We start from the raw sequence: 13,348 nt of genomic DNA, 5'->3' as shown, positions 1-13,348 counted from the left end.
ATTATGTTGCATTGGCTCATAGTGCTTTCCAGGTCTACTATATCCTTCTACTTTTCTGTCTATTCATTCCATTAATTTTTGAGAGTTTGATATTGAAACTCCAACTAAAACTCTTAATTTATCTACTTTAAAATAACTGCAATATATAGAGAAACTATATGTAGCTTTGTTCTGTGTTTTCCAAGTCTCCTGTAAATTGCTTTTGTAATTTAAAAAAGAAAGAGGAAAAAAAGAAAAATATCCAAATGAGGCTAGGAAGTACTATATTATACTAGGAAGTACAATATAAAGAGAAACTATATGTAACTTTGTTCTGTGTTTTCCAAGTCTCCTGTAAATTGCTTTCGTAATTTAAAAAAGAAAGAGGAAAAAATAAAAAAAATCCAAATGAAGCTAGGAAGTACTTATATTGGATAGAGCAGATATCAAACATTTCCTTCAAAGCAAAAGTTCCACTGGATAGCACTCTTCTATGAAGCATTTTATTCATAAGAGTAAAAACAAAATCTTACCATGTTTGTATGTAAGTTCCAGTGTACACAGATGATTTTTGCAAATATGAATACCCTCGATTTTAGGGAGTCTTGGGAAGACCCCACCTACCATATATTTATCAATCTGTATATTTATAATAGTCTTACAACTCTTAATGGCTCATAATGGGTGTCTCGCTTGCGCTTGCTGGATATTCAGATCCCATTTATGAGCTGCCGGGTCCTGATCCGAAAGGTCTGAGGTATCTTAATGAAAATACATTATTAGATATCCCCATGTGATTCTGATGCACATGGCCTAAGGGTCAAGTACTGAAAATTCTAAGGATTATATTCTTGTTTTACTTATTAAAAAAAATACACATTGACTTTCTATGTAATGGGTCCTATCCTAGGCACCAGGGCTATAAAGACAAAGAAAGAGAAGGTACAAATGGAGAAGATATTTAGGAGGAGAAGGGGAAGGAAAAAGAGAAGAAGGAAAGAAAGAAGGAGGAAAGAGGAGAGAGGAGAATGGACTTGAGAGACAGGAAGAAAGGAAAATCGACAAACTTGATTGGATGTTGGGCCGGGCAATAAGCAAGAGAAAAGAGTCTGGGATGGCATTTAGCTTTCTGGCTAAGGTTGGTAGCTACTGCTGCTAAGTCGCTTCAGTTGTGTCTGACTCTGTGCGACCCCATAGACGGCAGCCCACCAGGCTCCCCCGTCCCTGGGATTTTCCAGGCAAGAACACTGGAGTGGGTTGCCATTTCCTTCTCCAATGCATGAAAGTGAAAAGTGAAAGTGAAGTTGCTCGGTCGTGTCCAACTCTTGCGACCCCATGGACTGCAGCCTACAAGGCTCCTCTGTCCATGGGATTTTCCAGGCAAGAGACCATTCATTTAAATAGGGAAACAGAAAGAACAGCAATTTGAGGGTAAAGAAGATGTTTCACTTTTGATATATTGGACCTGTATGCTGCCTCTGGCACGTCAAAGTGGAGACATTTAGAAGGTAATTGTGTATACAGTTTTAGAGCCTTACAAATTTTGGATGTACCAGTGTCACATGGAACTATGGGAGTGAATGAAATCATACTGTAGACAGAAGAGAAGGCTCAGAAAGCTGGGAATTTGGTGGACATAAGTATTTTAGGCAATGATTCTTAACTCTTTGGATTTATGACCGTTCTAAAAATTAGATGACTTCTAGAAAATGCCCAATTTCACAAGTTTACAAAATTCTGTCGTTTCCAAGGTATTGAGACCCCTGTTGCTAAATCTCACAGATTTCAGGTTTCAAATGGTGAAAGAAGAAGGGAAGCCCATGAAGGATGGTGAGAAGGAAACCAGATGGTAGGGAAACCGCATTTCTAATTCATGGAGGTGTGTTCATCTGACTTAATGCAACTGTATATATAAACTTTTATAAATGAGTAATCTGATTCTCTTTTATTCCTGTTTATAAAATCAGGAAAGCAAGAATGCACATTTAGAAGGATTGTACTGAATTCTCTCTTTTTTTTTTATAGCCCCTCAGAGCTAGCAACTGATTTCTCTCTCCACTCTTCTTTGGGTTTTTTTTCTTTGACTGTTAGAAACCATGGCTTAGTTAGCTCAAAAAAGAGTTTCCTAGAATATATGATACACACAATGATATTCTCTTCCACACAAGTATAAAATAGGAGCAGAGCAAGGCTAACAGGCATTTGGGTTTCATCGGATCCCTGCGTTTTACGTTCCACTTACCTACAGAAGTGATGATGACGGTGAAGTGAGTTTCATCTCGCCTTCCAGTTATGTTGTTGTAAGCACAGCACATATAGTCAGTTGTCTTCTGGGCTATTTTCTCGGATGCAACTTCCAAGCGAGGCCCATGCTTAATGACATATGTGGCATTGTTTGTCCTCTGGATCCAGGAGTAGGTGTTGGGAGGATAAGAGTCAGCAGAACAATCAAACAAGATGGCTTCTCCAATATCCACAGTGAACACTTCCCCTACTTTTAGTCCTCTATCAGAATTAACTCGAAGTCCATAAGGTCCATCTGCATTAATTGAAAAGAGAAATAAAGGGGTGACATAAATAATCACTACACAGTTATTGAGTTTGGGAGAGTTTAGCACCATTTTATTTTCATGAAAGTCTTCATGTTAAACTTGGGCAATTAGGTTCTCATTTAGACTCTCAAAGAGTCAGACACGACTGAGCGACTTCACTTCACTTCACTTTAGACTCCCAGTAACGATAAGGACCTAAAAGTGTTTTATTCTGATATCCATGGAAAAGGAAGTCATTTGAGATGTGATTGAACTTGTCTGAAACAGTGAAAGCCTTGAAACTTAGGATATAATTTTACAGACACTGTTATCATAATTGTGGTGCTAAGCTTTTGAGTCATGTATGCTGCTGCTGCTGCTGCTAAGTTGCTTCAGTCGTGTCTGACTCTGTGCGACCCCATAGACGGCGGCCCACCAGGCTCCCCTGTCCCTGGGATTCTCCAGGCAAGAACACTGGAGTGGCTTGCCATTTCCTTCTCCAATGCATGAAAGTGAAAAGTGAAAGTGAAGTCACTCAGTCATGTCCGACTCTTCGCGACCCCATGGTCTTCAGCCTACCAGGCTCCTCTGTCCATGGGATTTTCCAGGCAAGAGTACTGGAGTTGGGTGCCATTGCCTTCTCCATGAGTCATGTATAGATAAATCTATAAGCTTGTTAGACAAATTCCATTTTTCTGAAACTGCAGCTGTACTTAAAAGTAATTTTAAAATAGATTACGGCTACTACTTTCTCTTTGACAACTTTTCTGATTTTATCTATTTTTCTTCTAAGTGCTGGGACAGTTGATGCAAATATTTAAAAGTTACATAGTTTTACATGGAGCACAAATTTATGCAAAAAAGTACAGGAGTATTCCATATTTTCATGACATTTTAAGAGTTTAAAAAAACTTAAAAATTCCTCCCCACAAGCTAAGTTTAGATTCCATTTGGAAAAAAATACATCTTCATTATCATCAATAAACTACTTAATCATGGCTATCCCATGGTGTTTTTTCCTTACATAGCAATATTCCTGGAGCAGGTTGCTATTTCTATGGCACCAGATTATCTGCAGATTAAGACACATTTTCCATTGATTTCTTCAGAGAACAAATAAGAAAGATTAAAAAAAAACATTCCCCAGCTAGACAGGTTTTTCTCATTCAGTTATATCCTGACTTATATTCTAAAAACTTTAAGGTTTAGGTATTACTGTGCTCATAATTTAGCTGATCATGACCAGTATTTGTTGGCTATTTGCCATCTGAAAGCACTTTAAGTACTTATGCAGACAACCACATTTAATCTTTAAAGCAACTATATGAGGTAATTGTTACTCCCATTATAAGGTGAAGGAAGAGGTATTTAAAAAAGTAATTTTCCCATGGTCACAAAGCTATTAAATAGCAGACCTAGGATTCTAAAATATATGTATTTAGTTATTCATATTATCTCTCCAAAAAAACCTGCCAAGTTGTGTAACTTTCTTTTTCAAAACAGTGTCTGTTTTCCTAACTGTATTATTTGTTGTACAACAAATTATTGTCTAATTACATATTAATTCTGTACTCAGTTAATCAAGTAGTCAAAAAATACTTATTTGAGAGATACTAAGTGCTCCATAATATATTTAATATGTGAGTGATAAAAAATGTATAAGACACAGTTCCTACTCTCAAGGAATTTATAAACTGGATAAGGCTATTGATGGTTTGCCCAGAAATAACCTAATCTCAAACATGCTTATTTAAAAAAAAGGTAACACCTGTTCATCTCTCATTGTGTGGAATAATACAATGTGATGATCAGAGAGTAGGATATCTAGATTAAATTCTAACTTTTTCAACGATTAGCAAAATGTTCTTCAAAAGCCACTTAAGCTTTTAGGGTCTCACTTTCCTCACCTTTGCTATAAAAAGATTGACTAGATGACTGGTTGCCAGTCTTGCTATCTTTGAAACGCCATGATTCATGCCAGGCTTGTTACTTTGGATACTGGCAAGTCAACCTCAAATGTGCCGATTCCCAGAGTGGTTCTCCATTATATCAGCATTTTCCGACCAACCTACCAACTGGGGAGATTCCTAAGATACAACAGAAACTGAAGGTACATAGCAATAAATTATATTAACTGGAGGACATACACTTTACACATATCTGCTTCCTAAAGACACAGAGGCATCCGAAGGAAACCTATAGATTTATATTAATATATATACATGAGGTGATCCTGCTTTTAGAAAGCAAACATAGAAGTACCTTCAAATTCAAAGTAATCAGGAACTGGAGATGGAGGGTTCAAGTGCAGAGAAATGAATGCTCTGTTCCTGGGACTGTACTAGAGCTCATACTGTTTTCTCGTTTCATGCTGTGATACAGTCTCAGGGGAAAATCTCTGTTTTAGAATTGTGTGTTGCAAAACCACTGAATAGTTAGTTGTGTAATGGGGATGAAAAGTCGTTTTCATTCATTCAACCAAAATCAATACCGAGATGCTATTGCATGCATGATACTGTTCCAGGCACTGTGAGGAGAACTGAGGTGTTAGGTGCTGTATACATGGTTCCTGCTGCTATTATCTCAGCTCCAGTGCAGCAGCAGGGTCCCCCCCAAGTTGACAGCACTGATAGAACATTAGGGAAGCAAAGGTCACTGTCTGGTGGACACTGGTTATGGTTCACATCATAGGAAATCAATGAGAGGAATCAACAGAGGTTTGGAGTAGCAGAAGACCCCAGTCTGTCACAAAGACTGAAGCCTGAGAGCATTTCTGAGAGCAGAGCAAGGCAGGCTTGAAAAAGAGAAGTGTGGTCACTCACTACAAGTTTCTGTCTTTCTACTTGTTTTCAGGGTTTATAGAATATGAGTATAAAAACAAATTGAGAACACACATGATGATAAATATTGCTTTCAAAGTTTGCTGATATTACTCAAAACTTCTATGGGAACTTTCCCATTTGGAATCACTTTAGGACTGCTTCCCTGGTGGTTCATGTAGCAAAGAGTCCACCTGCAATGCAGGAGACCTGAGTTCAATCCTGGGATCGGGAAGATCCCTTGGAGAAGGGAATGGCAACCCTCTCCAGTATTCTTGCCTGGAGAATTCCATGGACAGAGGAGCCTGGCGGGTTACAGTTCATGGACACGACTGAACGACTAATACTTTCACTTTCTCACAACATAATGGCGTATTCTTAAAAGCAGTAATTCTTCCATTTTGGAGAATGGGTTTGATTTGCAGAGGAAGCCCACAGTAATTTAAAGTGAAGGCTGGTGAATAAGGTTGATTATCTAATTTAATAATTACTCTAGTTTCAAGTAAAACATGTTTCTAAATAAGGGAATCTGATTGTCATTCATCTTCCCTATACTCATTTTTATTTTGATTTTGCTACTTCCTCATTTATTGGATTTCATGATTAGCATAATCTTTTCTCTTCTGTCTGTCTTAATTATCTGCTATATCTGGCTCCTCAGAGTTAGCATCAACTATCTCAAACTTCATCAGTCCCCACACAAGCACCTCTTTCAGTTCTCGGAACCTAACACTTTGATGAATTTAAGTTCCTTGCTTCTGATATGATTCATTAGAATTCAGCATATTTTACCTGATTTTATAAGAAATACATTTGTTCAATGGAACAAAATAGAAAGCCCAGAGATAAATCCACGCACATATGGACACCTTATCTTTGACAAAGGAGGCAAGAATATACAATGGATTAAAGACAATCTCTTTAACAAGTGGTGCTGGGAAATCTGGTCAACCACTTGTAAAAGAATGAAACTAGAACACTTTCTAACACCATATACAAAAATAAACTCAAAATGGATTAAAGATCTCAACGTAAGACCAGAAACTATAAAACTCCTAGAGGAGAACATAGGCAAAACACTCTCTGACATACATCACAGCAGGATCCTCCATGACCCACCTCCCAGAATATTGGAAATAAAAGCAAAAATAAACAAATGGGACCTAATTAACCTTAAAAGCTTCTGCACATCAAAGGAAACTATTAGCAAGGTGAAAAGACAGCCTTCAGAATGGGAGAAAATCATAGCAAATGAAGCAACCGACAAACAACTAATCTCAAAAATATACAAGCAACTCCTCCAGCTCAACTCCAGAAAAATAAATGACCCAATCAAAAAATGGGCCAAAGATCTAAATAGACATTTCTCCAAAGAAGACATACAGATGGCTAACAAACACATGAAAAGATGCTCAACATCACTCATTATCAGAGAAATGCAAATCAAAACCACTATGAGATACCATTTCACACCAGTCAGAATGGCTGCGATCCAAAAGTCTACAAATAATAAATGCTGGAGAGGGTGTGGAGAAAAGGGAACCCTCTTACACTGTTGGTGGGAATGCAAACTAGTACAGCCACTATGGAGAACAGTGTGGAGATTCCTTAAAAAACTGGAAATAGAACTGCCTTATGATCCAGCAATCCCACTGCTGGGCATACACACTGAGGAAACCAGAAGGGAAAGAGACACGTGTACCCCAATGTTCATCGCAGCACTGTTTATAATAGCCAGGACATGGAAGCAACCTAGATGTCCATCAGCAGATGAATGGATAAGAAAGCAGTGGTACATATACACAATGGAGTATTACTCAGCCATTAAAAAGAATACATTTGAATCAGTTCTAATGAGGTGGATGAAACTGGAGCCTATTATACAGAGTGAAGTAAGCCAGAAGGACAAACACCAATACAGTATACTAACGCATATATATGGAATTTAGAAAGATGGTAACGATAACCCTGTATACGAGACAGCAAAAGAGACACTGATGTATAGAACAGGCTTATGGACTCTGTGGGAGAGGGAGAGGGTGGGAAGATTTGGGAGAATGGCATTGAAACATGTGAAATGTCACGTATGAAACGAGATGCCAGTCCAGGTTCAATGCAAGATGCTGGATGCTTGGGACTGGTGCACTGGGACGACCCAGAGGGATGGTATGGGGACGGAGGAGGGAGGAGGGTTCAGGATGGATTTTCTTTTAAAAATAAATTAAAAAAAAAAAAAAAAAGAAATACATTTCACTGCAGAAAATCCTAAAATTCCAGAGAGGCATGAAGATGAAAACTCATTTGTTTTCATCTCAGAGAACGAACATCCATATTTCAGGGTATGATATTTACGTCTTTTTCCTTTCTTTTTTAAAAAATTATTTATTTACTCTTTTTGGCCCCAGTGGGTCTTTGCTGCTGCACACAGGTTTTCTTTAGTTGTGATGAGTGGGAGCTACTCTCCAGCTGCGGTGCACAGGCTTCTCATTTCGGTGGCTTCTCTTGTAGCGGAGCTCGGGCTCAAGGGAGTGGGCTTCAGTAGTTGTGGCAAACGGGCTTAGTTGCTCCGTGGCATGTGGGATCTTCCTGGACCAGGGATCAAACCTGTGTCTCCTGCATTGGCAGACAGATTCTTAAGCAGGAAAGTCTTAAGTCTTCTTTCTTTACCCACCGTCTCTCTCTCTCACGCACACAGATGGACTGATCTATCTATCACATTCTACATACTGCTTACAATCTACTTTCTTCTGACTACTTGATGATGCTATTTCCTTCTTCATTACCACGTCAAGCTGACCATCATTTACTTTGAAATGCAGCTTAGCATATTATTCATGGCATGAGCAATCCAACTGAGGATATTTGGAGTGATTCAACCAGTGTGGCCTCTGACATTGAAGATGAAAACAGATGGATAGTTCTATTTTGACTGTGGTTCAGTTTCTTGCCCTTGGCAGAGAACTCTCAATAGAAATGAACCCTTTGCCTCAGGCATGGGTGTTTACTAAGTGACTTGTAAAATCATATATCATCTGTTCTGTTTAACAATTTATGGCTGGGTGGGAACAGAACCTAAATTTCCATCTTGATGCTGCTTGCCATCCTGTTCGGGAGCAGATGGTAAGTATTTACTGTGAATGACCCTTTTTTCTTTCGTATTTATCACTTAGAGCACTTCCCCATGAGCAGTGCCATATGTTGTACACAAAATGCAGTGGTTACTGGGTTATAATTTACAGCACAGATGGGCATGCACATTTCGTGAACTGCAAGTAGATACCTGCCTGTATTACTGGCTTGACACTGTATTCCACCGAGGCCAACACCAGGTTATGACATCATAACCTCAACGATACACTGTCACTCCTGACTTTGTTATACTTTTTTTTTTCTGCCAAAATAAAAAGCAATTCCTGTTTTTGTGAAGGAAATTGTCACAGAAACAGCACCTCAAGAAAACAGAAGAGGTGATTCATCCTGAAATTCTAAATTATGATGTGGGCCTCTACGGGGGAATACTGAAATATTACACTTACTACATTATTGAGGAACTTTTCTAAAGGTCAGAAAAAACAAACAAAAGCAAATGGAGGGCAGCGTGAGGGCCCTGTTGAGAGGAAGGGCCCAGCCGTGCGGCGCTGCTGAACGGCCGGAGCAGGCAAGGGGTGAGACCAGAGCTACTCCGGATGAGTCGGGGGCTGGTGGCTCTTTAGACGACATCAAAGGCTCCCCTAGAGGATGCAGAGGTATCCCCAAATAGATGAAGTCCTTTACTGGATGCTGGGTGTCTGAGTTGGGGGAGGAGCCTTGGGGATGTCCGTTTGGCCCTGACTTCAGAGAAGCCCCTGAGGAAGAATGAGAGAAAGAAACAGGATCCTGAGGGGTGACTGAGAGATGCCCCACTGGTTAAGGGGTCCGTTGTGATTTCTGCATAGATCTTAGAGGGTAGAACTGTGAAAAACCCACCAGAATCTTCAGGATGCTCGTATTATGACAGGTTACTTCCTCCTGCCTTGGCCAGGATTGCAGGGCCTCAAAGAGTAGCCCTTGGCAGCCAGATCTTCTGATCCAGCATCCCACAGGCTACCCTGACAGTTAACCAAAAATGGAGTGCCAGAAGAGTAAGCCCGTTACATTTTAAATCCACATATGTTGGAGCAGCCTCATACACACAGTCCTCTCATGAACATTTCACCATGTGGGTGGTGGAGGTTACTGTCTTCCGTTGCATTCAAGAGTGTTCCCCAGAAAGAGCTGGAGCTCCAGATGAGAACCTGGAGCCTCTTAGCTGGTCTCATTCCTGTGTGTCTCACCGTGTGAGCATCTTGTTCTGGTTGTAGGTTCTGTCACCAGCCCTGGTTTAGTCATCACTTCACGGGTAACAAACCACGTGCCCCTTCCTTCTGGTTGTGCTCGTCAATACAGATAGTTTTGTAAGCAGCAAGCTTGAGGTACGACAACTTACAGCAGTTTTTTGCATGAGGAAAAAGTCCCTTGCAATTTCTGACTGTTGGAAGAACTCGAAGAAGGCCAGAAAGGAGTAGGAGATGGCCCAGTTAGCTGGGGTCTATAAGATGATGCAGACAGGACACAAGATGGACAGGGATGATAACTGGGCCTCCAAGAACAATTTATGAAAACCGAATATACAAACTTAAAATAGAATGTGTACCTAAATACCCAGAAGCACCCCCTCTCTTTGTAAGATTTGTAACAAAAATTAATATGAATGGAGTTAATAGTTCTAATGGAGTGGTGGACCCAAGAGCCATATCAGTGTTAGCAAAATGGCAGAATTTTATAGCGTCAAAGTTCTCCTGCAAGAACTTCAGTGTCTAATGATGTCTAAAGAAAATATGAAACTCCCTCAGCTGCCTGAAGGACAGTGTTACAGCAATTAATCAAAAAGAAAACCACAGGCCCTCCCCTGCCCCCCATTCGATTTAAGCAGTCTTCATTTTCCACAGTAGTAAATTTTCTAGATACATCTTGCAGACTTCAAAGTACTGGAAAGAAAGCTCCCATTCAAAGGCAGTTTATCTTAAGATACTGTTCAGTTCAGTCACTCAGTCATGTCCAACTCTTTGTGACCCCATGGACTGCAGCATGCCAGGCCTCCCCATCCATCACCAACTCCCAGAGCTTACTCAAACTCATGTCCATCGAGTCAGTGATGCCATCGAACCATCTCATCCTCTGTCATCCCCTTCTCCTCCTGCCTTCAATCTTTCCCCAGCATCAGGGTCTTTTCCAACAAGTGAGTTCTTTGCATCAGATGGCCAAAGTATTGGAGTTTCAGCTTCAGCATCAATCCTTCCAATGAATATTCAGGACTGATTTCCTTTAGGATGGGCTGGTTGAATCTTCTTGCTGTCCATGGGACTCTCAAGAGTCTTCTCCAACACCACAGTTCAAAAGCATCAATTCTTTGGTGCTCAGCTTTCTTTATGGTCCATCTCTCACATCCATACATAATAACTGGAAAAACTGTAGCTTTGACTAGACCGATCTTTGTTGGCAAAGTAATGTCTCTGCTTTTGAATATTCTATCTAGGTTGGTCATAACTTTTCTTCCAAGGAACATCTTTTAATTTCATGGCTGCAATCACCATCTGCAGTAATTTTGGAGCCCCCCCCCAAAAAAAAATAAAGTCTGTCACTGCTTCCATTGTTTCCCCATCTATTTGCCATGAAGTGATGGGACCAGATGCCACGATCTTAATTTTCTGAATGTTGAGTTTTAAGACAACTTTTTCACTCTCCTCTTTCACTGTCATCAAGAGGCTCTGTAGTTCCTCTTCCCTTTCTGCCATAAGGGTGGTGTCATCTGCATATCGGAGGTTATTGATATTTCTCCCAGAAATCTTGATTCCAGCTTGTGCTTCATCCAGGCCAACATTTCTCATGATGTACTCTGCATATAAGTTAAATAAGCAGGGTGACAATATACAGCCTTGACATACTCCTTTCCCGATTTGGAACCAGTCTGTTGTTCCATGTCCAGTTCTAACTGTTGCTTCCTGACCCACATGTAGGTTTCTCAAGAGGCAGGTCAGGTGGTCTGGTATTCCCATCTCTTTCAGAATTTTCCACAGTTTATTGTGATCCACACAGTCAAAGGCTTTGGCATAGTCAATAAAGCAGAAGTAGATGTTTTTCTGGAACTCTCTCACTTTTTCGATGATCCAGCGGATAGTGGCAATTTGATCTCTGGTTCCTCTGCCGTTTCTAAATCCAGCTTGAACATCTGGAAATTCATGGTTCACATACTGTCGAAGCCTAGCCTGAAGGATTTTGAGCATAACCTGGCTAGCCTGTGAAATAAGCGCAGATGTATGGTAGTTTGGACAACCTTTGGCCTCTGTTGAGTTTTTAATCTGTGCCAAGTATTGCCTTAGGGATACAAAGGTGAATAACACAGAACTCCTACTTTTTCCGGAGATGCTTATGAGTGGAAGGGGCTCATGGAAAGTGAGTTCTGGGGAGAGATGGGAATGGGGTGCTGAAGGTGTATAGCAAACCTCTTAGGGATGCTAAGGAGGTGAGACAAGATGGGGGGCAGGTGAGCCTTTCTGAAGAAGATGATATTGTGATGGTATAAATAGGTGAAGGAAGGAAAGTGAGAACAGTTTCCATTAAATGATAAAGATTATAAGCATGTTGATGCCATATCAGTAAGATAAATGACAGATCTTCACCCTATATATTTTATTTAATTCTTAAAGACCCAAACCAAAAGGAAAACAAAAAGAAACAAGAAAATATGGCTAACGTAGTGATTTTATGGAAAAAATAATGAACATGTGTTGTGTTTCTATATATTATATGATAGGTTGTTTTTCAGTCACTAAGTCTGACTGCAGCATGCCAGTCTCCTCTGTCCTTCACTATCTCCCAGCTGCTGCTGCTGCTGCTGCTGCTAAGTCACTTCAGTTGGGTCCGACTCTGTGCGACCCCATAGATGGCAGCCCACCAGGCTCCTCTGTCCCTGGGATTCTCCAGGCAAGAACACTGGAGTGGGTTGCCATTTCCTTCTCCAATGCATGAAAGTGAAAAGGGAAAGTGAAGTCACTCAGTTGTGTCCGACTCTTCATGACCCCATGGACTGTAGCCTACCAGGCTCGTCTGTCCATGGGATTTTCCAGGCAAGAGTACTGGAGTGGGCTGCCATTGCCTTCTCCGCTATCTCCCGGAGTTTGCTCAAATTCATATCCACTGAATCAGTGATGCTATCCAACCATCTCATCCTCTGCTGCTCCCTTCTCCTTTTGCCTTCAATCTTTCCAAGCAACAAGGTCTTTTCTAATGAGTTGGATCTTCGAGTCAGGTGGCCATGGTATTGGAGCTTCACCTCTAGCATCAGTCCTTCCAAGGAATATTCAGGGTTAATTTCCTTTAGGATTGACTAGTTTGATCTCCTTGTTGTGAAGAGACTCTCCAGAGTCTTCTCCAGGACCACAACTTGAAAGCATCAACTCTTCTGGGTCAGCCTTCTTTATGGTCCAACTCTCACATCCATACATGATTTACTAGAAAAACCATAGCTTTGACTATATGGACCTTTGTTGGAAAAGTGATGACTCTGCCTTTTAGTATGTTGTCTAGGTTTGTCATAGTTTTCCTTCCAAGAAGCAAGCATCTTTGGATTTCATGGCTGCAATCACTGTCTGAAATAATGTTGGAGCCCAAGGGAAAAAAAAAATTGTCACTGCTTCTACCTTTTCCCCTTCTATTTGCCATGACGTAATGGGACCAGATGCCGCTATCTTAGTTTTTTTTAATGTTGATTTTCAAGCCAGTTTTTTCACTTTCTGCTTTCACTCTAATCAAGAGGCTCTTTAGTACCTCTTCATTTTCTGCCTTTAGAGTGGTATAATCTGCATATCTGAGGTTGTTTGTATTTCTCCCAGCAATCTTGATTCCAGCTTGAGAGTCATCCAGCCTGGCATTTTGCATGATGTATACTGCATAGAAGTTAAATGAGCAGGGTGACAATATACAGCTTTGATGTATTCCTTT

The 13,348-nt window shown here is 40.4% G+C and overlaps 1 protein-coding gene and 1 pseudogene across 8 annotated transcripts in view; one reads left to right on the top strand and one right to left on the bottom strand.

The window, feature by feature from the left end:
* HEPACAM2 (HEPACAM family member 2) overlaps window positions 1–13,348 on the bottom strand; it is a 61,385-nt gene that overhangs the window by 22,041 nt on the left and 25,996 nt on the right. For all 8 annotated transcript variants that reach the window (XM_086397890.1, XM_086397891.1, XM_086397883.1 and 5 more), the window contains exon 4: window positions 2,222–2,518. In XM_086397890.1, the coding sequence (XP_086254016.1) occupies window positions 2,222–2,518 (297 nt within the window). The remainder of the gene's footprint in view (window positions 1–2,221; window positions 2,519–13,348) is intronic.
* On the top strand, window positions 9,899–10,230 carry LOC147374672 (ubiquitin-conjugating enzyme E2 variant 1 pseudogene; annotated as a pseudogene).

This window comes from Bos grunniens, chromosome 4 (assembly GCF_055505025.1).
Source record: "Bos grunniens cultivar Pamir isolate PY7600 chromosome 4, Bosgru_T2T1.0, whole genome shotgun sequence".
NCBI classification, from domain to species: Eukaryota; Metazoa; Chordata; class Mammalia; order Artiodactyla; family Bovidae; genus Bos; species Bos grunniens.
Note: the sequence above shows the minus strand (reverse complement) of the source record. Positions and strands in the feature narration are given on the sequence as shown.